Source organism: Vipera berus (assembly GCF_964194415.1).
Source record: "Vipera berus genome assembly, chromosome: 1".
Lineage (NCBI taxonomy): Eukaryota > Metazoa > Chordata > Lepidosauria > Squamata > Viperidae > Vipera > Vipera berus.
In genome coordinates this window covers 3,891,400-3,917,205 of record NC_138202.1, presented here as the reverse complement: position 1 = coordinate 3,917,205, position 25,806 = coordinate 3,891,400, and the positions used below count along the sequence as shown (strand labels likewise).

Here is a 25,806-nt window from a genome sequence, read left to right as displayed (position 1 = left end):
CCCTCTGAGATGGAAGCCATTCCTGGGAAGGCAGAACACGGCCCTGGAGTTTCCGGAATCTGAAATCACCAGCTGGGTTCTCCGTCCCCCTATAGGCTCCTGTCGAAGATCTTAAAAGAATGTGAGGACGCAGATGAGATTGAATATTTGGTGGATGGCTCCTGGCGCCCAATCAAAGCCGAGAAGGAGAGGAGCTACAGCCCCCAGTGTCCGATACTCGTCGTGGGCGGATCCACAGGTAGGTCTAAAAAAGTCATGGTGGTTGTGGACTCTACACAAACTTGGTGTTCTGTTCCAGCCTACGACCGGCCCTGTTTGTGTGACAGGGACAACCCCTTTTTTTCCTTTTGACAAATTAATAGGATGGGAAAAACCCAACCCAAATTTATTTACAGTTCAAAAATGATCCAAGTCTTTCAAACAAAAAAGCAGCAGAATTCAAAACATCCAACAAGAGTCCAACAACAAACAAAAGATTCAAACAGATTAGCAAGAACAGACCAGGATTCTCTTTGAATGTCTCAGAACGGTTGCCTTCAGCAACCAGCCCCGCCCACACCTTCCCCTTTTTATATTATTATTATTATTATTATTATTATTATTATTATTATTATTATTATTATTATTATTATTATTATTATTATTATTATTATTATTATTATTATTAGAATTTCTATACCGCCCTTCTCCCGAAGGACTCAGGGCGGTGTACAGGGCAGTTAAAATACAACGTACAAAAGTTAAAAGTAAAATTAAATTAATTTAGCCCTAACAATAAATAGTTTAAAATACCCCAAACCCTTAGTCCAGGCCGGCCTGTTCAAATAAGCAGGTTTTCAGGTCACAGCGGAAAGAGCGAAGGTCGGGAGCCATCCGGAGCTCAACAGGCACTTGATTCCAAAGGGCTGGCGCGCCCACAGAGAATGCTCTCCCCCTGGGGGCCACCAGCCGGCACTCTCTGACCGACGGCACCCTGAGAAGGCCCTCTCTGTGGGAGCGCACAGGACGAAGGGAAGTTGACGCCAGCAGCAGGTGCTCCCATAAGTAATCCATAAGTAATCTGTCCCAAGGCGTGGCTTCTCACTGCCTTCTCCTCCTCTCACTGAGTTGCCTCCTTGATTTGCTCTGCTCTGCTCTGCTCTGCTCTGCTCTGCTGGATTGCCTTCTGCTCCTAGCGTCTCTGAACAGATTTAGCTGTGACTCCTCTGAGTCTGACACCTCGTACTCACACAGCTAAGCCTCGTGAGGAACATGATTGGAGGGGCCAGGCTGAGAGTCCTGCAGTGCATCAGAGCCTCCCTCTGACACCAAAGGCTCTCCAAACCCCTCCTCCTCCTCCTCCTCAGATTCCTCAGACTCAGCTGCTTGGGAGCACAGGCTGACACTGAATCACAACACCTGGGACGCCAAAGGACCTCCAAAGTCATCTCCCCTAGTTGGTTCCAACTTGTGTGGTATTGTCCAAACCTATGCGTCAAGGTTCCCACAAACAATCTCAACCAAGCTCTGGTTATTCCTGCTATAATCAAAACATACAATTCTCCCTCCCCGTGTTAGTGCATTACCCCACCAAGTGTCAAAAGCTTGTTATGAGAAAGTGTCTTTGTGGGTTGGTAAAGACCTGCTGAAACGTCCTTGGTTCACATGGTTGGATTTCTTGTTTTCTGGAGTATACATTCCATTTTTCTCCTCCCCTCCTCCTTAGTGTGTTGGCAAGCTAAGAAGCAGTAAGGGTGGCAATATAGTGTACGCACTTCAAGCTTGACACTATGTCTTCCTTGGTACCATGGACATTTGCACCTATCTTCTAACAATTATTGAACAATTAATCAGAGGAACGGCTTGCCTCCAGAAGTTGTGGGTGCTCCATCACCAGAGGTTTTTAAGAAGACACTGGACAGTCACCGTCTGAAGTGGTGTAGGGTTGCCTGCTTGAGCAGGGGGTTGGACTAGAAGACCTCCAAGGTCCCTTCCAACTCTTTTATTCTATATGCAGAAGAAGTGATGGATGGATGGATGGATGGATGGATGGATGGATGGATGGATGGATGGATGGATAAATATGGATGGATGGATGGAGGATGGATAAATATGGATGGATGGATGGATGGATGGATGATGGATGAATATGGATGGGTGGGTGGGTGGATGGATGATGGATGAAGGGAGAGAGGAAGTGATGGGTGGATGGAGGGATGGAGGGACAGGAAGGAATGGGTGTAAGGAGGGATGGATGGAAGAAGGGACAGGAAGGAAGGAAGGGATGGATGGATAGATGGATGAAAGGACAGAGGAAGGGATGGGTGGAAGGATGGATGGATGGAGGATGGATAAATATGGATGGATGGATGGATGATGGATGGATGAATATGGATGGGTGGGTGGGTGGATGGATAGATGGATGAAGGGACAGGAAGGGATGGGTGGAAGGATGGATGGATGGATGACTTCCATTGTACTTCAAGCTGAGATGAGGAAGAGGTTTCAGAGTTCTTGGTTGTGTTTCTGGTTGGGAGAACTTCACAGAGACCTGGGGATGAGATGGCTTAAATTAAATTAAGGGCTTCAGTTTGGGTGTCACTGTCTTTCTTAATCCACGAATAGTGGTAATTTAAGGATGTTTCTCCAAGCAGGTAAAATTGGGACCTGTGTCCCATTTTTACTTCCACTCCAGAGAGTTTCCACAACACCCTGAAGGAAGTCCAATAATAATAATAATAATAATAATAATAATAATAATAATAATAATAATAATAATAATAATAATAGTAGTAGTAATAGTAATAGTAATAATAGTAATAATAATAATACATAGTTGGAAGGGACCTTGGAGGTCATCTAGTCCAACCCCCTGCTCAGGCCGGAAACCCTCCACCATTTCAGGCAAATGGCTGTCCAGTCTCTTCTTAAAAACCTCCAGTGTTGGAGCATTCACAACTTCTGGAGGCAGGTCGTTCCACTGGTTAATTGTTCTAACTGTCAGGAAGTTTCTCCTTAGTTCCAGGTTGCTTCTCTCCTTGATGAGTTTCCATCCGTTGCTTCTTGACTCGAGGAAAAAAAACACTTTTGGAGTTCTTGCTACCTTTTCCTCTTTTCCATTGGATCTTTAAAAGGTAAAGGTAAAGGTTCCCCCGCACATGCGTGCTAGTCGTTTCCGACTCTAGGGGCCGGTGCTCATCTCCGTTTCAAAGCCAAAGAGCCAGCGCTTGTCCGAGGACGTCTCCGTGGTCATGTGGCCGGCACGACTAGACGCCAAAGGCGCACGGAACGCTGTTACCTTCCCACCGGAGTGGTCCCTATTTTTCTACTTGCATTTTTACATGCTTTCGAACTGCTAGGTTGGCAGAAGCTGGGACGAGTAACAGGCGCTCACTCTGCTACGCGGCACTTGGGATTCGACCCGCCAAACTGCCGACCTTCCGATCGACAAGCTCAGCGTCCTAACCCACTGAGCCACCGCGTCCCTTGGATCTTTAGAGGTCACTAAAAGCGAGATTTCACTTAGCAAGCCGAAATAAGAGCAAACTCAAGTTGTAATGTTGTGGACAGGTAACGAGTCAGGAAAGGCCACTAAGTAAGTCTTCTTCTAGGTTCTAGTCTGCATGTTATGCTGCCCGCCCTCTCAAGGATTGTCCGAAACACTTTTTTTTTTGGGGGGGGGGGGAAGAGAAACCGAGATAGAGACTTTACAGAAGCGTGGAAGCAACGAACAGCAACAGGGCCATCCCATAGTTTTGTGGGGGGGGAAAAACCTGAGCCGTGATTTAAATCAGATTTAAACCATTTGAGGAGAACCGCCTTTGGGTGTCATCAGACATCACGCTAAGCCAGGCAGGTGGTTGTGTGAACTCATCCCTCCAAGGTTTGTCGGTTACAGTGTCAGGCTAGTGTGTTGTTTTTGAAGAATGCGTGTAATGGATCGGTCTCTTTCACACTGGCGTGTAAGCCAGTGTTTCTCAACCTTGGCCAGTTTAAGATCGGTGGACTTCAACTCCCAGAATTCCTCAGCCAACCATGGTCTTTGGATGGCTGGACTTCAGCTCCCAGAATTCCTCAGCCAGCCATGGTCTTCAGATGGCTGGACTTCAGCTCCCAGAATTCCTCAGCCAGCCATGGTCTTCGGATGGCTGGACTTCAGCTCCCAGAATTCCTCAGCCAGCCATGGTCTTCAGATGGCTGGAATTCAACTCCCAGAATTCCTCAGCCAGCCATGGTCTTCGGATGGCTGGACTTCAGCTCCCAGAATTCCTCAGCCAGCCATGGTCTTCGGATGGCTGGACTTCAGCTCCCAGAATTCCTCAGCCAGCCATGGTCTTCGGATGGCTGGACTTCAGCTCCCAGAATTCCTCAGCCAGCCATGGTCTTCAGATGGCTGGAATTCAACTCCCAGAATTCCTCAGCTGGTAGCTGGGGAATTCTGGGAGTTGAAGTCCAGCCATCTTAAAGTGGCCAAGGTCATCCTCAATGTACAACCACAGTTGAGCCCAAAATTTCTGTCGCTAAGTGAAACATTTGTTAAAGTTAATTTTGCCCCATTTTACGATCTTGCTTGCCCCAGTTGTTCATTTATTAAGTTAGTAATACGGTTATTAAGTGAATCTGGCTTCCCCCACTGACTCTGCTTGTCACACACACACACACACACAAACACACACCACACACACACCACACACACCAGGGACGCTGCGACCATCATAAAACACAAGCCAGTGGCCGAGGGTCTGAATGTTGTTCACCTGACCACGGTGATGGCTGCAGCGGTCGTGAAGTGTGGGGAAAAAAAAGGGTCACGAGTCACTTGTGTCAGAGTGAACGGTCCCTGAGCGAAAGGGCTGTAAGTCGAGGACTGCCTGTGTGAACCTTTGCTTTCTTCTCGCACCTTTGCCAGGGGGCACATCCGACGTCAACGGGGCGCCACCTCCCGCCCCCAGCCTGGAGAACGGTAAGATCCCGGCCGACGTGGTGGATCTGACACTGGACAGCTCGTCCTCGGAAGAGGAGGAAGAGGAGGAGGAGGAAGACGAGAACGGTGGGGGACCCAAGAGGAAAGTGCCTCGCCTCTACAAGAACGGCCTCGCCTCCGCCTGCTGACCGCCGGCGCCGCTGCATCACCTCCACGTGGCAAAGCTTGAATTCCTCGGTGCTTACTCAGATAACGGGACGGGGCTGGGGGGGGGTATCTTATCCCCACCCGCCTGCCCGCCCACCCAACCCTCCATCTTGTCCTCCTCCAGATCATCCTTTGACTTCCCGATTATTCCAAGTTAAGAAGAAAAAAACCCAACTTCATTTTATTGAAAAGCAAAACAAAACATCTGGATGAGCGCTGATGCATGGCCGAAAGACCCCTCCCACCACCACCACCACCTCGCAACTTAACGTCTTTTCGTCTCTCCGCCTTCAGCTCAGCTTTTGAAACCGCCTTTGGACGTGGCCGGGGTGGGGTGGGGTGGGGTGGGGGGGCGCGCCTGTCCTGCACGCAGCCCCTTGGGAATTGCCACTGACTCTCTGCTCTTCCCGAGCGCCCGCCCGTTGTCCTCCCCACCGAACCTTGCTTTGTGGTTCATCCTGCCACCGGCTGGCGAGAACTGATTCCGCTACCTGCCAGTTGCCAGGACTTTTTCACGGGTGTCCAAAGTCACGTTTTGGTTGGTTGGTTTGTTCGTTTGTTTTGTTCCGTGTCGGCCTTGTTCGACAACCATTCCTGATCTCTCTCTCTCTTTCTCTTTTTGCTCTCTCTCCCCAAAACCCCCCCACGCCCCACTGGACATGGTGGATGGGGGGGGCGGTGTCGCTTTTTTTTTTCTTTTTTTCTCATCCTTACTCAGCTTGGAAAGGTTTTTGAAAAACCAGCCAGAGACCCGGGTTTTCTGATCCCCGTGGGGATGGAAGGTAACGGGGTGGGGGGGTCGGGGTCGGGGTGGGGGTGGGAGGAACCGAAAGGAAACGGAAAGACAGGAGGGGGCGGTGGGTGGGCGGGTGGGGGAAACTGCCACGGATGATGCTTCCACGTCGAGAGTCATCTCGGACGGTCCCCCTTTTTCCCCCCCCTCCCCTGCCCCCCACCCCCCTACCCCGGCGAGAACCTCATGTAAAGAAGAAGAAGAAGAAAAAAAAAATATCGCAATTCGTTTTTAAGCCTCTTGAACGAAAACTTTTGTAGAATTCTAGCATAGCGACGAGGTTTCCCCCCCCCCCGTTTATTTGTTTTTAAATTTTAAAAGTTGAAACAGAAGCCATTAAGGGGGTGGGTGGAAAGGGGCAGGAGGAGAGCGGACGGAAACCGGGTTCTGCGGGGGGGGGAATGGGGGGGACACGGGTGCGTTGCCGAACGAGGGCACAAATCTGTTATCATCGGGAGGTGGGGGGGTTTGTTTTGTTTTCTTTTGTTTTGGAAGTGCAATAACTTGGTATGTTTTGGAAGAGATGACACAAGGGCAGACGACGGGAGAGGCGAGGTGGGCCTTTGGGACAGAAATGCCAGATAGGAAGATCTCTCTCTTTCTCTCTTTCTCTCTCTCTCTCTTTCTCTCTCTCTCTCTCTCTTTTTTCTCTCCTTGGTTTCTAGCCAACTACCTCGGTTTTAAAAAAAAAATAAATAGAAATAAAAAAATTCAGGTGTAGGTCAGTCACAGGAAGGAAAAAAAAAACCACACACACACACACACACACACACACGCTGCAGAGCCGAGCTTGGGGGGGCGGCAGAGTGGGGAGGGGGGCGGCATGCCAGTGACTGTCTTTTGTGTTGCCTTGTTTTGTTTTAAAAATTGCCTCTGGACTTCCAGCTGCCTCCATCCTCCTGTGTCTCAACCTGCGTGCGTTTGTGCGTGCGTGTGTGTGTGTGTGTGTCTGTGTGTGTGTGTGTCTGTCTGTCCGTCCGTCCGTCCGTCTGTGTCCCCTGGTGTATTTGTGCACCCCTGGAGACGTCCCCCCCCTTTCCCTTCTCTTCCTCCTCCTCCTCCTCCTCCTCCTCCTCCTCCTCCTCCTCTTGGCCTGGTGGCTTACCCCGTGGATTGTCCCCCCTCCCTCGAACAAAGGCTGCCCCCCCCCCGTTTACTCCTCTAGCAAAAGGCGGGTGTGTGTGTGTGTGTGTGTGTGTGTGTGTGTGTGTGGCCAGGATGGCAGATGGCCAAAGCAGAGGGACGACGTAGAGGATGGCCGAGGGGTGGGGTGGGGGGGCTGGGGGTGGGCACAACTTGCTTCCTCTGCAAAACTGAATCGGGCAATGATTTGGGTCTGGCCTCTGTTCCCTCCCCCCCCCTCACCTTTTTGTGCAGTTGGGTTGTTTGTGTGTCTGGCGGTCCAGTTTTACAGGATGCAGCACTTTTGTCTGTCTGTCTGTCTCTCTCTCTCTCTCTCTCCTGTCCAGCTGCAATGGGTTCTGGACCGGGGGAGGGGGGGCTTCGTGGTTTTTTTTTATTCGTTGTCGACCTTCTCCCCCTTCCTTCGTGTGTGTGTGTGGGGGGGCTGTCTCCTCCTCTTCCTCCTGGGGAAAAACGTGTATTGTCTCACTTGGTTTTAATTCCCCCCCCCCTTTCCCCGAGATGCATTTTGGTAGGAGAAATGTGTCATTTTTTTTTTAAAAAAAAAAAAGCATGTTCTTAACGGGGCTGGGGGGGGTGAAGATGGAGAGAGGACAGCTTGCAAGGTCTTCCTTCCTCCCCCTCCCCCCTGCCTTGGGCTGTCTCCCCCCCCCTCCCCAGTTGAGTTAATCCCCCTGAAGAAATCTTAAAAGAGCCCTGGGATATGCAGCACCTAGCCTAAAGACCAGGGGTCTTCAAACTTGGCCCTTTTATGACTTGTGGACTTCAACTCCCAGAATTCCTCAGCCAGCGTAGCTGGCTGAGGAATTCTGGGAGTTGAAGTCCACCAGTCATAAAGGAGCCAAGGTTCCCCACCCTTGCTATAGACCAGAGGTCTTCAAACTCGGCCCTTTTATGACTCGTGGACTTCAACTCCCAGAATTCCTCAGCCAGCATGCCTGGCTGAGGAATTCTGGGAGTTGAAGTCCACAAGTCATAAAAGGGCCAAGTTTGAAGACCCCTGCTAAAGACCCCTTCCTTTCCCTCCCTCCCACCCTTTTTTCCTTCCTTCCTTCCTTCCTTCCTTCCTTCCTTCCTTCCTTCCTTCCTTCCTTCCTTCCTTCCTTCCTTCCTTCCTTCCTTCCTTCCTTCCTTCCTTCCTCCCAAAGTCCAGATGAGGAAGACTGATGAAGGAAAGGTGGGGAGCCAATTCTTTCTTGGACCTTTCTGTCCCTTCCCATTGCCCCGTTGCCTTTCCTTCCCCGGCTCCCACCAGCTAATATTTTTACAGTCAAAACATCTCAAAAGTTAAAGCAATATGTTTGCTATGTTTTAAAAACAACGCATCACACACACTGTTGTTGTTCGGGCCCCGGGGGGGGGGGGGGAAAGGGCCCGAACTGAACTTTTCTTGTATAGATTGCAATCTTGCTTCTACGGCCACCAAGTAGACGTAGGAATTTTCTTCTCTCGGTATTTGTATTATAATTTAATTGTGCGTTAAACTTCTTCCCTTATGGTTTCTCCCTCTGAACTCGATTTCTTTCCCCCCCCCTTTTTTTCCTGTTTTATTTTTCTCTCTTTCCCTCATTAACTCAGCAAGTTTTTCAGTCTGTACATACGTTGTTGATCGTTTATTTTTTTTTTTAAAAAAAACTTACTCTCCCTTCTTCCTTCAGCTTCTTCTCGTTATCCCCCCCCCTCCTTTCCTTTCTTTCTTTCTTTTTTTTTTTTTGTTTGTAAAGCAAAGGACTTTTTTCTTTCTTTCAACACACATTCTTCAGAATTCAAGATGATAGTGTTTGTTAAATAAATAAAAGGAAATATTTCAATTTAGCTTCGCGTTTTTCCCTGGTGTGCAAAATGCAAGGTTTGGGTTTGGGGTTCGGTGGGATTCAAGCACCGTTGGGAGTCCCGGTTTCTGGAGGGGATAGCCAGGTGGTTCAGGGGGGACTTGTGCGACTCAGGGATATAGAGAATAGAGCTGAAAGGGACCGTGGAGGTCTTCTAGTCCAGCCCCTGCTCAAGCCGGAGAACCTATACCATCACAAGACAAGGACCGTCTAGCCTCTTCTTAAAAATCTCCAGTGATGGAGGCAAGCTGTTCCACTGGTTAACTCTCCTCACTGTCAAGAAGTTTCTCCTTAATTCCAGGTTGCTTCTCTCCTTGATCAATTTCCAACCATTGTTTCTTGTCCTGCCCTCTGGTGCTCTGGTGAATAACGTGACCCCCCCCCTCTTCTTTGTGGCAGCCCCTCAAATACTGGAACACTGCTATCATGTCTCCCCTATTTCTTGTCTTTAGACTAGCCTAACCCAAGTCCATAAGGGACGCGGTGGCTCAGTGGGTTAGGACGCTGAGCCTGTCGATCAGAAGGTCGGCAGTTTGGCGGGTCGAATCCCGAGTGCCGCGTAGCAGAGTGAGCGCCTGTTACTCGTCCCAGCTTCTGCCAACCTAGCAGTTCGAAAGCAGGTAAAAATGCAAGTAGAAAAATAGGGACCACTCTGGTGGGAAGGTAACAGCGTTCTGTGCGCCTTTGGCGTCTAGTCATGCCGGCCACATGACCACGGAGACGTCCTCGGACAAGCGCTGGCTCTTCGGCTTTGAAACGGAGATGAGCACCGGCCCCTAGAGTCGGAAACGACAAGCACGCATGTGCGGGGGAACCTTTACCTTTAACCCAAGTCCTGCAGCCGTTATTCGTATGTTTTAGTCTCCAGGCCTTTTTCCAAACTCTCAACATCTTTTTTGTGATACAGTGACCAAAATTGGCTGCAGTATTCCAGGTGTGGCCTTACTAGGGCTTTATAAAGCGGTACTAATACTTTGCGTGGTCTTGATTCTATGCCTCTCTATACAACCCAGGATTGTATTAGCTTTTTTGGCTGCCGCTGCACACGGCTGGCTCATAGTCAAGTGATCGTCCACTAGGACTCCAAGGTCCCTCTCAACAGTTGCTGTTTTTCAGCCAGGTCTACCCCTAATCTGTAATTTGTTCCTTTGGTTTTTCCTGCCTAAGTGTAAGACTTTGCTTTTCTCCACGTTGAAACTCACTTTGTTGGATAGGGCCCGTTGTTCAAAGTTTGTCAAGATCTTTTTGGATCCTGAGTTGGTCTTCTGGGCTGTTGGCTACTCCTGCTTTGGAAATGAAGATTCTACAGATAGTCCTCTAGTTACAACCTCAGTTGAGCCCAAACGTTTGTAGGTCGAGGACTACGTATATAGAAAACGATCCCACGTTATCTGGCATTAGATGAAATAACAGGGACAGGTAGTCCTTGACTTAACGACCACAATTGAGCCCAAATTTTTTCGTTGTTAAGTGAGACATTTGTTAAGTGAATTTGGCTTCATCTTACCACCTTTCTTGCCACTGCCGTTAAGTGAATCGCTGCAGTTGTTACGTTAATAACTCCTCATGGGACACAGTAATTGAAAATAAAAGTGAATCAGTTGCCAAGCATCCAAATGTCAATCATATAACCACAGGGATGCTGCAACCGTCGTAAGTGTGAAAAACGGTCATAAATCACATTTCAGTGCCGTTGCAACTTTGAGCGGTCACTAAACGAACTCTTGAATTTGACGACTACCCGTTCTTGGCTTTTTTATTCATGTCAGAAGCACTGCCATTAAAATAAGGCATGCTATAGGACATAATTGAAAGTAAACATTAAGAAAACCAAGATCGTGGCATCTGGCCCTCTCAATTCCTGGCAAATAGATGGGGAAGAAATGGAGGCAGTGACAGATTTTATTTTCCTGGGCTCCAAGATCACCGCAGACGGGGACTGCAGCCAAGAAATTAAAAGACGCTTGCTCCTGGGGAGGAAAGCCATGGCAAATCTAGACAGCACACTAAAAAGCAGAGACATCACCCTGTCAACAAAAGTGTGTATAGTCAAGGCTATGGTCTTCCCAGTTGCAATGTATGGCAGTGAAAGTTGGACCATAAGAAAGGCTGAGCGCCAAAGAATGGAGGCCTTTGAACTCTGGTGCTGGAGAAGACTCCTGCGAGTCCCTTGGACTGCCAGGCGATCAAACCGGTCGGTCCTAGAGGAGATCAACCCTGACTGCTCTTTAGAAGGCCAGATCCTGAAGCTAAAACTCAAATCCTTTGGCCACCTCATGAGAAGGAAGGACTCACTGGAGAAGAGCCTCATGCTGGGAAAGATGGAGGGCAAGAGAAGAAGGGTACGACAGAGAATGAGGTGGCTGGATGGAGTCACTGAAGCAGGAGGCGTGAGCTTAAAGGGACTCCAGAAGATGGTAGAGGACAGGAAGGCCTGGAGGAACGTAGTCCATGGGGTCGCGATGGGTCGGACACGGCTTCACAATTAACAACAACAACAACAAACAAATACAAACCTGTTCTGAGTCAGCCCTCTTCTGGCCTTGTAAAGGCAAACCCCTTTTTAGAAAGAAGAGACTGGAGAGCGTCCAAGGCTAAAAGGCATCCGCCAAGATTTATTACGCAGTTAACAAAAACACTAGAGCTTGTCTTCTCAAGCGGAAGAGTTGCTTTCAGCAACCAGCCCCTCCCCAAACACTCCTTTTATAGAGAGCTCAGGGCGTGGTCTCCCTGTGCCTCCTCCCGAGGAGTCCTGGAGCCTTTCTTTGTTTGTTCCTGCTCGACTGCCTCCTGCGTCGGGCGTCCTTGAACAGGGCCAGCTGTGGGTCATCTTCCTCCGCACTCTCGGGCTCACGCAGCTGAGAAGAGGTCCCCGGCTGAGGACTCTGCAAAGCCTCCAAACCATCATCAGCCGGTTCGTTTCCCTCCTCCCCCTCAGAGTCATCCGATACATCGGAGCCGGCTGTCGGACCCACAGGCTGGCCCTGAGTCACAACAAAACCTTGAAAATCCAGGGTGAGGTACCTGGTCCCAAATCAGTCCCTTCAATTCAGATGTTTTCATACTTTTTAATTCCTAAAATAAGGAGTCTGGTAACACCATTTCCTATTCAAAGAATATATATATATATATATATATATATATATATATATATATATATATATATATATATATATATATATATATATATATATATATATATATATATATATATATATATATATATATATATATATATATATATATATATATATATATATAAAATGGTCTGTAACGTCATCCTTTTAACAAAATTGGTGTAATGGAAATGGTGCCACCGGATTCTTCCTGGTTTCTGCTTGCTGCCACAGACTAACATGGTTCTCTGACACGTGGGGTGTCAAGCCGCCGGCCTGTGGGCCGGTTGCATCATACTGTGGCTGCGCCACTCCAGGTCCGGTAATACAAAAAAAGTCGCGACACGTTTATGTGGCGTGGCAGGTTTGACACCCATGTCCTAAAATGATCAAGTTCAGCCATTCTGAAAAGACACCATTTTGCTGACATCCTCTATCGAAAGCTGCATGTTATCTTTAAATTGAACTCTTGTTTGTGTCTATAATGGCATGTGGAAGTGACCTTGGGGGGTAATAATAAACCTTTATTGTCAAAGTACAACATGTGTACATTGAGATTAGCTGAGCCTCCCCCGTGCTCTCTCCCCCCAACACACAGTGACAACAAACCCTCCATCCCACCACACTATGTGAACCAACTACACCACACACCGGCCTCCCAAGTCAATTCTGCATAAGATTATGTCCCATTTAAAAGCCTAACAGCCCACGGATAAAAGCTATTTTTCAGCCTGTTGGTACGGCTGGCTATATTCCTATATCTCCTACCGGATGGTAGGAGAGTAAAGAGATACCGTCCAGGGTGTGAGTCATCCCTGAGAATCTTCCTCACTCTTCCAAGGCAGCGGGCCCTGGCGATGTCATCCAGTGGTGTCAGGGGACAGCCCACGATGTCTTGTGCTGTGCTCACCACCCTCTGTAATACTTTCCTGTCCGCGGCTGTCAGACCAGCATACCAAACCACAATACCATACGAGAGGACGCTCTCTATAGTAGACCGGTAAAAGAGGGTCATTAGCCGTTGTTCTACCCTGTTCTTCCACAAGATCCTAAGAAAGTGAAGCCTCTGTTGGGCCTTTCTAGCCACCTGGGTTGTGTTAACTTTCCAGGTCAGATCTTCACAGAGGTAGACTCCCAGAAATTTAAAGGATAAAAGGGTAAAAGAAAGAGATGCTGGAACCCATCCCATTCCAGTGAAAAAGGGATGTCCAGTCTCTTCTTGAAAACCTCCAGTTATGGAGCACCCACAACTTCTGGAGGCAAGTCGTTCCACTGATTAATTTGCTCTCTCTCGCTGTTAGGAAGTTTCTCCTTAGTTCTAAGTTAGATAAGATAACATAACCATTCTTGTCATTTTTTTTACTGTGAGTATACTGGCCCACATTAAAAATGAAATTCTGTTGCCTACGCTCAAAAGAAAGTATGTATATCACCCATACACATACAAGAGCAATTTGGAAATAAACCTCCGTTTGGTTATCCATGACAGAAGCTCGCAGATACAGAACTTTTATTATGTTGTTGTTGTTAGCTGCGAAGTCGTGTCCGACCCATCGCGACCCCATGGACAATGTTCCTCCAGGCCTTCCTGTCCAACTTATATTATACACATTAGAAAACTACAATATGATGTTACTTTTGGACACAATTGCCATTCAAATTGAGACACGTGTCATAATGTCTTACAAGGTTTGAAATTCCTTAGTTGTCGCTCGGTGCCAAATCTGGGCTATGAGAGGCGGGTGATCAAAAACATCACAACGGAACTGCTTCAAAAATTCTTGGGTGCATCTAGCGGTATGCGGGCGAGCATTGTCGTGAACCAACAGCACACCGGAAGTGGTGCCATAGAAAATCCCGCCAAATGTGAAGATGCCAAAGGAGTACAGCTAGTGAAGTCAACGGAGTGTGGTTTGACCATCAATTCAGACGTCTACTGTGAAACGTTACGAAAACTCAGCCGAGCCATCCATAACAAGCTGGGGCCTGCTGACTTGGTGTTGGTTCACGACAATGCTCGCCCGCACACCCAAGAACTTTTGAAGCAGTTCCGTTGGGATATTTTTGACAAACCCCCCCCCCCCGGCCAAGATTTGGCACCGAGGGACTACTACTAAGGATTTTCAAACCTTGTGAGACGTTATGACATGTGTCTCAATTTAAATGGCAATTATGTCAAACAGTAATCTAATGCTGTAGTTTTCTAATGTGTATAATTAAAAGTTCTGTATCTGTGTCTGTCACTGATAGCCAAACGGAAATTTATTTCCAAATTGCCCACTTAGATAACACACACATATATATACATGCTGTACATATATACCTATACCTATAGAGATATGTATGTGTGTATGTGTATGTATGTGTGTATGCACACACACACACACATATACACATACATGTGCATATAAACAGAGTGGGCAACTAAATTTCATTTTTGATGTGTGCCGTTGTGCCCACAGTAAAAAAATGACAAAGGTTATCTTATCTTAAACACACACACACACACACACACACACACACACACACTATACACACATACATCTACATGTATACATGAAACTCACTTAACAAATTTCTTATTTATCAACATAAATTTTGGGCTCAATTGTGGTTGTAAGTTGAGGACTACCTATATCACATATGTTCATTAAAATGAGGTCTGACGTCAGAAGGGGCGTAAATTGTATGGGGGGGGGAAAGGTTGTTTGGAGTTCACAAAAGACAGAAACCAGACCCCAATTTGTACTAACAAACTTTTTCTTATCTGGATCTAGTCTCCAGCCTGTTTTATCAGTTTAGGAACATAGAAAGCTAATAATAAACCTGAACATTATTTTAAAAGAGAAAATAAATCAAATTAAAATACAGAGTAATTATATTAGTTAGCAATTTGCAAACTCCACGTCATGTGCCTCTCAGTAGAGAACGCTCTACCTATTAATTTAATTTAATTTTTTTGAATTTATATATTATATATTATATATTAAATATATATAATTAAATATTAAATATTAAAAATTCTATGTTAAAACCCTTGTGTATATCTTAGGGTGCATCCAAGCCCTGTGCTGTGTTGGCTGGGGAATTCTGGAACTTGGAAGTCCACTCATCTTAAAGAGGCTTGAAAAACACCCGATTTAAAATGAATATATTGAATTTTACTGAATTTAAATTGAGTTTTCTGCGGGGGCTCCTACGGGTGGGTCCGCAAATTTTAAAAATATCCGCCTTTAATAATATTTTTGGAGTGACATCAATTAGGATCAGAGGCATATCATATACGGAAACATTATTTTTCCACTCCATTTCAAATTCACTGCTGCCCATTCGGGCGTCAGCCACGTGGTTGAATCGCCAGCAGACGCTCCCGGGTTGATCGAATGTTTAAAAAAAAAAAGGGAAGAAGAAATTGCGCAGGCGCAAGGTCTAAGAGCCTCCCTCCCCATCCTTTCCTTCTTTCCTTCCTTTCGGACCATAGAGAGAGAGAGAAAGAGAGACAGAGGGGCTTTCCGGATGAGGCGCGTGCGCTCCGAGATCCTCGCTTGGCGGCGCCTCCTCCCTCTTGCTCTCCCCGCCCACTCCGGCGTCCCTCCAATAAAAGGCGGCCGGTTGACGTCAGCGTCCTCTTCCGCCCGCTCGGCCCCTGCCAACGAGACAGGGCATCCCGAGCCGCCGCCATTGTTGCCGGTCTTTTTTTTCCTTACTTTTTTTCCCCGCCTCTGCGGAGAATCCGAAGCCATCCGCCAACATGGTGAGCCATCCGAGGCCGGGGAGACTTGAGGGGTAACCCGGGGACCGAGGTCGAGGGAAGACGCTGGATATGGCCGGGTTTGGAACGAAGCGATAGAGGCCTCGGGTTGAAGGCCTGCGGGGCCGGAGGGGGCCAAAGCCGGGGCCTGGAACAGCCGCGGTTTGGAAGAGCCCCGAGGGGGGGGGAAAGCAACGCAGGAGAACACGCGAGAAGCGGGCGGGGAAAAAAAAATCTTTGTGAACGTAGCGACTCTCGAGTTACGTCGACCCGTGTAGGGCTATGGATCCCATATAGACAGCCGTCTGGAGGGTCCCCCTCCACCTTAGTTGGGCCGGGCTGAGGATGACGGGAGTTGTAGTCCGCCAGTTTTTTTTTTTAAAAAAAAGCCTACTGTGGATGCTATTAAAGCAGGGGTCTTCAAACTTGGCCCTTTTATGACTTGTGGACTTCAACTCCCAGAATTCCTCAGCCAGCAAAGCTGGCTGAGGAATTCTGGGAGTTGAAGTCCACAAGTCATAAAAGGGCCAAGTTTGAAGACCCCTGTATTAAAGCATCTGGAGACCCCACTAGGTGAAAAACGCCCTTTTCTCCGTGCTGAGGATGACGGGAGTTGTAGTCCGGCGCCTCTGGAGATCGGCCAGTCCAAAAAAATGCCTGCTGTGGATGCTGTTAAAGCAGGGGTCTTCAAACTCGGCCCTTTTAGGACTCGTGGACTTCAACTCCCAGAATTCCTCAGCCAGGCATGCCTGGCTGAGGAATTCTGGGAGTTGAAGTCCACGAGTCCTAAAAGGGCCGAGTTTGAAGACCTCTGTGTTAAAGCATCTTGAGACCCAGATGAAAAATGCCCATTGTGTGTGTGTGTATGTGTGTGTGTGTGTGTGTGTGTTTGTTGTTGTTGGGGGCCCTGCATTGGCTAATAATAATAGTTGGAAGGGACCTTGGAGGTCTTCTAGTCCAACCCCCTGCTCAGGCAGGAAACCCTCTTACCATTTCAGACCAAATTTTTATTTCCCTTTATTTTCGAAGCGGGAAGGGTGGGAGATATAAATGGAATTTAAATAAATCAATAAATAAAATAATAATGCTTTTCCTCTCCCTGACTAGACAAGCGGTCCTCGACTTAACAACCACAAGCGATGCCCCCCAATTTTTACGTTTTAAGTGAAAATTTGGGGGGTGGGTGGGTTTGTGCCCTCCCCCCCCCCCCCCGTTTTACGACCTTCCTTTCTTCTTGCCACTGGCTGCTAAGTAAAATCACGGCAGTCGAAAACCTGTCGGCAACCCCGGCGGTTCAGTGAATCTGGCTTTTTCCAGTGGCTCTTGTTTGTCAGAAGGTCGCGAAAAGGGCATGGTGGGACCTTTGGGACGCTGTGACCCGTCGTAAGTATGAAGCAGTTGCCGAGCGGCTGAATTTTGATCGCGGGATGCTGCAGACAGGTGGTGGTAACTCTTGGGAAAACAACAACAAAACACCGGGTCGTAAGTCACCGGGTTTTCAGTGCCCTTGTAACTTTGAACGGTCGCTAAACGAATTGTCGGTCGGGGACTACCTGCGTTAATTTCTGGGAAGGATTTATTTCTCTCTGAATGCTTAATACTTCGTCAGTGATTAATACTTTGTCTTGGCCGGCTTCTGTTCTTTGATTTCTGCACAGGGGCTGGTAATAATAATAATAATAATAATAACAATAATAATAATAACTAATAGTAATAATAATAATAATAATAATAATTATTATTAATAATAATAATAATAATAATAATAATAATAATAATAATTAATAACTAATAGTAATAATAGTAATAATAATAATAATAATAATAATAATAATAATAATAATAATAATAATAATAATAATAATAATAATAATAAACTGACCTCATTGTAGGATGACTCAGTTGGATTTTTTTTTTGTCCCTTCCTCCACCAGTAGAAGACAAATAAAGGGGTGATGTAACACACCAGCTTCCTGAAAACTGTTGGGGGGGGGATTTATTTTATTTATTTATTTATTTTATTTAATTTAATTTCTATAATTGTCTGCTGATAACCTGTTTATCTTCAAACAAACCCCCCCCCCTGCACAAAACCCTTTTGAGAGGACGTGGCTGGTTTGCTGCTGTGCCGTTCAGATTCTGCGATTTTTTTTTTCTTTCTTTCTTTCTTTAAAATGACTCAGCTTTTCACTCCTTTGCAAACCTCCCTTTTGGGGGGGGGGTTTGAATAGTCGCTGGCCTAACCTACGTGCGAAAGGGGCTGAAGTAATCAAGATGTCCGCAGGAGGAGAGAGAGAGAGAGAGAAAGAGAGGACGGACGTGTGATGTTGGCAAAACAACAAACCGGTAGCCAGCAAGGATTTGGGCCATCCAACTCCAGCCAAAGGGAGGGGTTGCATTTAGAGAAGAGAATTGTGTTGTTGTTGTTTCCCAACTCTTGTCTAACCTTGCCGTATTTGGTGATGGGAAGTGACGGGGGGGGGGGGAATGTGGTAGGGAGGATGGCACACCTGTATTGTGTGCCCTGCTCCGAGGGGTGCCGTTGTTAAAAAAACAAAAAGTGCTGACGTCAACCTGGGAAATATTTTCTGCCTAATCTGCATCTCCTTAATGGAATCTGCCCGGCTGTTGTGCTTTATTTCTGGGTGGGTTAGGGGGCTGAAGCTGGCTGGGTGGGGGTCATTTTTTTGGGGGGGGGGAACAACATCAGCCATCTGGGATGGCGTCCCCCCCCCCCTCAGATACCTCAATTCCTTCCCTGCCACCTTTTGCAGAAGACAAAAGCATTTCGGTGCCACGTTAGGGTTTATTTTTTATTTTTTTATTATTATTTTTTTTAGGATTTATCTCGCAAAGCCCCAAACCAGGGAATTTATTTAATCTTTTTAACTTTTTATCCTGCCTTTATTGTTCGTCAGTTAACACATGGCAAACATAGCTAATGTTCCTCCCTCCTGTTTTTCCCCTCAACAACAACAACAACAACCCTGTGAGGTAGATAGGGCTGAGAGAAAGGGACGTCATCCAAGCTGGCACCACTTAGAACTCACAGACCCCCCCCCCTTAAAACTCTTTAAACAAATTGCCTGTTTTAATCATTGGTATTTCAGTTTAACAAAAGCCCTGGTTTAAAAAAAAATCCAATAAATTGACTTTTCTGATAACTTGCGTAAGCAATCTTCCTCCAGTGACTGTTTGAAGTTACAGTGGCACTGAAAAAGTGATTTCTGACCAGTTTTTCACACGAGGGTGGTGGCAGCCCCCATAGTCAGGTGATCAAAATTCAGACACCTGTGCAATTGACTCATGCTTACGACGGTCGCACCGTCCCGGGCTCACGTGATCCCCTTTTGCGACCTTCTGACAAAGTCAGTGGGGAAGTCAGATTTGCTGCAACAGCTGAGTTTGACTAACATTTTATTTATTTTATTTTAATTCCATTTTATATCCCGCCCTTCTCCGAAGACTCAGGGCGGCTTACAAGCTTAGCAGTAGCCTTCATTCTATGTATATGCCTGCTTATTAGGGCATCTGCGGTGATTCCCTTAACTGGCAGGAAAAGGTCGTCAAACTCACTTTAACAAAATGTTTCCCTTGGCAACAGACATTTTGGACTCGACTCGACGACTAGCAGTAATTTGGCGTAATGCACTACCAGTTCAAAAAACCTAACCTAAAATGCTCTCAAGCTTTCTCCTTCCCTTATATATTCAAGATGGAGGGTGATTAATATTTATATGCTACTTACAGTATACATATGTTGTATATAGTATGTTTTAAATATGTGTCGTGTATGTGTACACTTTGAGAGCAAGCGACTAAATTTCATTTTTAATGTGTGCCAATATGCCCACGGTAAAAAATGACAATAAAGGTCTGTCTGTCTATATCTGTCTGTCTGTCTGTCTGTCTATCTATCTATCTATCTATCTATCTAATCTATCTATCTATCTATCTATCTATCTATCTAATCTATATATATCTATATATATCTATATATATCTATATTTATATATCTATATCTATCTATATCTATCTATCTCTATCTCTATATCCATCTCTATATTAAGCCAGCTCAGGATTGTCTGGTCTGCTCCTGCGTGCTTTTTGCTTCCTCACCTTCTGAATTTTGTTCTCATTGTAGCATTTTGGGCTGTGTGAGCTGAAAGGGTCTCCGTCCCTGGGAGGCAGGCAAGCTGTAAATGATGGCTATTGCCACCGTTGCAGGTGAAAATAGGACTCTGGAAAGAGTGCAGAGAAGAGCAGCGAAGAAGAATAGGGAACTGGAGGCTAAAACATAGGAAGAACGGTTGCGGGAATTGATTTTTATTCTACAGAAAAGAATTAGGCGACAGGATAGCGTTCTAATATTTGAGGGGCTGCCCCAAAGAAGGGGGTGTGTGTCAGGCTGTTCTCCGAAGCACCAAAAGGCAGGACAAGAAGCAATGGATGAAAACTAATCAAGGAGAGAATCAACATGGAACTAAGGTATTTTCCGACAGTGAGAACAATTAACCAGTGGAACAACCTGCCTCCAGAAGCGGTGAATGCTCCGACACTGGAAGTTTTTAAGAAGAGACTGGACAGCCACTTGCCTGAAGTGGCATAGGGCAGGAGTGTCAAACTGCCGGCCTGTGGGCCGGATGCATCATGTTGAAACCACGTCCACCCCATTGCCAGCCATGGGAAAAAAGTGGCGATGCGTTGCGACACGTCACGTGACATGATGACACCCCTGGTATAGGGTTTCCTTCCTGAGCAGGGGGTTGGGCTAGAAGACCTCCAAGGTCCCTTCCAACTCTTATTCCGTTAGTTCGGATGGATGGATGGATGGATGGATGGATAGATATAGATAGACAGATAAGATAGATAGATAGATAGATATGGATAGAAGGAAGGAGGGAGGGAGGGAAAAGGGGAATAAAGGTAGGTACGTAGGTATAGGGTTTCCTGCCTGAGCAGGGGGTTGGACTAGAAGACCTCCAAGGTCCCTTTCAACTTTATTATTATCATTATTATCACCATCATAATCACCATCCTACATTTAAGGATTAATTTCCCGGTAGGACAATAATCGGTGGAGAACGCTTTCTGTCCAGACGTTGTGGGTGCTCCATCACTGGAGATTTTTAAGAAGAGACTGGACAGCCATTTGTCTGGAATGGCCTCGGGTCTCCTGCTTCAGCAGAAGGGTTGGACTAGAGGACCTCCAAGGCTCCCTTCCGACTCTTCCGTTCTTCTGTTCTCCTTTCAAAAGGAAAGTGCTGTTGGTTCAGTACGAGGCATCTTTCCCCCTCCTCTTTTCCAGGTGAACTTCACGGTAGACCAGATCCGAGCCATTATGGACAAGAAAGCCAACATCCGGAACATGTCGGTGATTGCCCACGTGGATCATGGGAAATCCACCCTGACTGACTCGCTGGTATGCAAAGCTGGCATCATCGCCTCGTCCCGTGCTGGTGAGACCCGTTTCACCGACACGAGGAAAGATGAGCAAGAGCGATGCATCACCATCAAGTCGACGTAAGTCCTTGCGGGGGGGGGGGTGTACCTGGGGTGGGATGAGAGAGAAGGAGCAAAGTTGGTTGCTTTCGTTTCCGAGAAGGAGCCCTAATGTTGTTTCATGGAAACGGTGATAGTTTGCAAAGATGAGTAGGGGCAAATAGAACCATATACTATCTCCCACAGCAAGGTGTAAAGTAGGAATGGCCAAATTGATCTTCCTGTTGAAAGAGGAGAATACGCTCAAGTATGTTTTCCTTTAAGGGACGCGGTGGCTCAGTGGGTTAGGACGCTGAGCTTGTCGATCAGAAGGTCGGCAGTTTGGCGGGTCGAATCCCCAGTGCCACGTAACGAAGCGAGCGCCTGTTACTCGTCCCAGCTTCTGCCAACCTAGCAGTTCGAAAGCACGTCAAAATGCAAGTAGAAAAATAGGGACCACTACGTTGGGAAGGTAACAGCGTTCCGTGCGCCTTTGGCGTCTAGTCATGCCAGCCACATGACCACAGAGACGTCCTCGGACAAGCGCTGGCTCTTCGGCTTTGAAACGGAGATGAGCACCGGCCCCTAGAGTCGGAAACGACTAGCACGCATGTGCGGGGGAACCTTTACCTTTACTATGTTTTCCTTTTGGATGCCACTTCTGGGTTTTGTCCTTGCGATGGAAAAAGAAAAAAAGTATTTTTGGATTTGGTTTTGTCGATGAGATAGATTGGCCGTTGTAGAAACGGCTAAACGTAATACGTAAAAACCAGAAAGTTGAGGCTAGAGTGTTTTTTTACTTCGTACTGTGCTAAAAAAGAGTCGGAAGTCAATGCCTTTTTTTCCCCTTGTACCTCACGCCTCCCCTTTCCTTTCCCCTCCCTTAATCCCTTAGTTTTATATTTTATATATTAAATAATATTAAAAAAAGAAGATGCAGCAGCTCTAGGTCCTTTTGCAATTCGGGTTGGGTGGGTGGGTGAACAATGGAGTAATCCTTGATTTAATGACCACTTAAAACACACACACACACACACACACACTCTTTTACAACTTTTCTTGCCACATTTGTTCAGCGAATCACTGCAGCTGTTAAATTACAGGGAGTTCTCGACTCAACAATAATTCGTTTAGTGACTGTCCAGGGTTACAACGGCCCTGGAAAAATGTGGCTTACGACCGTTTTTCACAGTTGCGACCTTCGCAGCCTCCCCGCAATCAGGTGATCAAAACTCAGATGCTTGGCAACCGGTTCACATTTAACGACCGTTGTTGTGTCCCAAGGTCGCCTGATCCCCCTTTTGCGACCCTCCGACAAGCAAAGTCAATGGGGAAATCAGATTCGCTTAACGACCGGGTTACCGACTCATCAGCTGCAGTGATTCACTTAACAGCTGTGGCAAGAAAAGTCAGAAAAACGGGGCAAAAGCAGGTTTCTTGCATAAATATGGGGCTCCAAGCAAAACTCACTTAACAAACGTCTCGCTCAACAGCATAAAATTTGGGCTCGGTTCTGGTCGTAAGCCGAGGACTATCTGTAGTTACGTTGTTAAGTGAATCTGGCTTCCCCCATTGACTTTGCTTGTCAGAAGGTCGCAAAAGGGGATCACCTGATCCCTGGGACACTACGACCATCATAAATGTCAGCCAGTTGCCAAGTGTCCGAATTTTGATCATGGGGACGCTGCGAAAAATGGCCATGTCGCTTTTTCAAGTTCCATTGTAACTCCGAGCATTCACTAAATGAACTGTCGTTAAGTCAAGGACTCCTCATATTTCACCACCTCCTGCATCTTCCCCCAGGGCCATTTCCCTCTTCTACGAGCTCTCAGAGAGCGACTTGGCCTTCATCAAGCAGAGCAAAGATGGCTGCGGCTTCCTGATCAACCTCATCGATTCCCCTGGCCATGTGGATTTTTCTTCAGAAGTTACAGCTGCCCTACGGGTCACCGACGGTGCCTTGGTCGTTGTGGATTGTGTATCTGGTGAGACACTGGCTCCCACCCCCTTGCAGACCCCGAGCTTTATTTATTTATTTATTTATTTGATTTATATACCGCCCTTCTCCCGAAGGACTCAGGGCGACGTACAGGGCAACAAAATATGAATACAGGATGCAAGATTTAAAGTTAAATGATTGTGCCCAATGTAGTAGGTTAGTTAAAATAATGTTAAAACCCAAACCCATCAGGCCAGGCTGGCTTGTTCGAATAGATAAGTTTTTAGATCATGCCGGAAGGAGCGAAGGTCGGGGGCCATCCGGAGTTCAGCCGGTAAGCGGTTCCAAAGGATTGGTGCACCCACCGAGAATGCTCTCCCCCTGGGGGTCACCAGCCGACATTCTCTGACCGGTGGTACCCTGAGGAGGCCCTCTCTGTGGGAACGTACAGGACGGAGGGAGGTTGACGCCGGCAGTAGGTGCTCCCGTAGGTAATCCGGACCCATGCCATGTAGGGCTTTGTATGTCATCACCAGCACCTTGAATTTCACCCGGAATTGCTGGTTGGTGTGTCCGGTGGGTGGTGCTAAAGCTGTAATTCAGGGGACTCCAACCTGTAGCAACTTTTTAAGACTTGTGGGCTTCAAATCCACCAGACATTAAGACTTGTGGGCTTCAACTCCCAGGATTCTAAATTCCCACTTTGAAGACTTGCAGATTTCAAAACCGCAAGACTTTGTGCGCTTCAGCTCCCAGGATTTTAAATTCCCGCTTTAAGTCTTGTGGGCTTCAAATCCCAGGATTCTAAATTCCCACTTTTAAGACTGGTAGACATCAAATCCACAAGACTTTGTGGGCTTCAATTCCCAGGATTCTAAATTCCCATTTTGAGACTGGTAGACTTCAAATCCACAAGACTTTTAAGACTCGTGGACTTCAAATCCCAGGATTCTAAATTCCCACTTTAAGACTGGTAGATGTCAAATCCACAAGACTTCGTGGGCTTCAACTCCCAGGATTTTAAATTCCCGCTTTTAAGACTTGTGGGCTTCAAATCCACAAGACTTTTAAGACTTACAGACTTGGGCTCGAAGAATTCTGGGAATTGAAGTCCACAGGTCCTGAAAGTTGCCAAGGTTGGACACCCCTAATGTAGAATGTTCCTATTCTCTGTGTGTGACTCTACCAAGCCTGTTGGAAGTGACAACACTTACGGACGGCTAACTGACCTGCCTCTTCTTCCTCTCCAGGGGTGTGTGTCCAGACCGAGACTGTCTTGCGCCAGGCTATCGCTGAGAGGATCAAGCCCGTGCTGATGATGAACAAGATGGACCGGGCCCTGCTGGAGCTCCAATTGCAGCCCGAGGAGCTGTACCAGACCTTCCAGCGCATTGTGGAGAACGTCAATGTCATCATCTCCACCTACGGGGAAGGAGAGACCGGCCCCATGGGCAACATCATGGTAAGGGTTACAAGCGATGTTCTAAAGAAAATAGGAATTGACGTGTTGATTTTGGAAAGCCAACATAAGCTTTTTCTTTCCCTAGATCAGAGGTGGGGAATGATGGCTCCCTTTGTGACTTGTGGACTTCATGGCTGGCTCAGGAATTCTGGGGGTTGAAGTCCACAATGTACAAAAGGGCCATCGGTCCCCACCTCGGTTCTAAAACGCCACGTGGCTTAGGAGTTCTGGGAATTGGAAGTCCACAAGATTTAAAGGGGGCCATCGTTCCCACACCTTGGTTCTAAAGTGCCATGTGGCTCGGGAATTCTGGGGGTTGAAGTCCACAAGATACAAAATGGCCATCGGTCCCCACCTTGATTCTAAAATGCCATGTGAATGAACCTTTATTGTCAAAGTACAACCATGTATACATTGAGATTGGCTGAGCCTCCCTTTGTGCCCCCACCCCCAACTCACAAACCCATCTTATTACACCATGTGAGCTAATTGCACAATACACCGGCCTCGCAAGTCAATCGTGGCTCGAATTCTGGGAATTGAAGTCCACAAGACATAATGGGGGGGGGATTGTTCACCACTCTGTTTTAAAACGCCATGATGGCTCAGGAATTCTGGGAGTTGAAGTCCACCAGTCAAAAGGGGGGGCATCGTTCCCCATCCCTGCCCTAGATGGATGCAATTAATTTAGTGTGCTTAACAAGAGACGTAATTTATTCGCTTTGGTGGAAGGGGATGTTTGGATTTGTGCATTTTTATGCACACCCGTAGCGGGTTTTAACCCAATAATATCTGGAGGGTGTTGATGCAGAGGTTTAGAAGTTACTCCTACGGGTAGTCCTCAACTTACGACAGGTTGCTTAGCAACCGTTCAGAGTCATGATGACCCCCCTGAAATGGTAGTGGCTTCCCAGTTCCCAAGATTCGATGGTGGTGCTGTGTGGACACATGACTGCACTATAGGCACTTGGCAACTGCCCCACATTCATGGCTTTTGTGCTTGAAGAAGCTCTCGCTAGAACCTGGACACGTAGTCTTTCCTCTTTGAGAACAGCAAGGAAATCTTGAAATAAAGGGGAATATTTGTGGCTCAGAGTTGAGATGGGGGCCCTTGGTGCTCTCTGAGCTTCTGACTAGCCCTGATGGAGTTAACCTAGTTGGGTAATGAAACATCTGCAA

The 25,806-nt window shown here is 47.0% G+C and overlaps 2 protein-coding genes across 4 annotated transcripts in view; both read left to right on the top strand.

Moving 5' to 3' along the window:
• The window catches only part of PIAS4 (protein inhibitor of activated STAT 4), a 54,013-nt gene extending 48,121 nt beyond the window's left edge, over positions 1-5,892 (top strand). For 2 of the 3 annotated variants that reach the window (XM_081321134.1, XM_081321136.1), the window contains exons 10-11: positions 96-238; positions 4,889-5,892. In XM_081321134.1, the coding sequence (XP_081177260.1) occupies positions 96-238; positions 4,889-5,091 (346 nt within the window). In that variant the 3' untranslated portion in view covers positions 5,092-5,892. The remainder of the gene's footprint in view (positions 1-95; positions 239-4,888) is intronic. The other variant, XM_081321135.1, reaches the window with a different exon arrangement.
• Positions 5,893-15,626: 9,734 nt separating this feature from the next.
• The window catches only part of EEF2 (eukaryotic translation elongation factor 2), a 29,112-nt gene continuing 18,932 nt past the window's right edge, over positions 15,627-25,806 (top strand). Inside the window, exons 1-4 of the mRNA XM_081321003.1 lie at positions 15,627-15,748; positions 21,054-21,268; positions 23,030-23,211; positions 24,416-24,627. Coding sequence (XP_081177129.1) covers positions 15,746-15,748; positions 21,054-21,268; positions 23,030-23,211; positions 24,416-24,627 — 612 coding nt within the window. The 5' untranslated portion in view covers positions 15,627-15,745. The remainder of the gene's footprint in view (positions 15,749-21,053; positions 21,269-23,029; positions 23,212-24,415; positions 24,628-25,806) is intronic.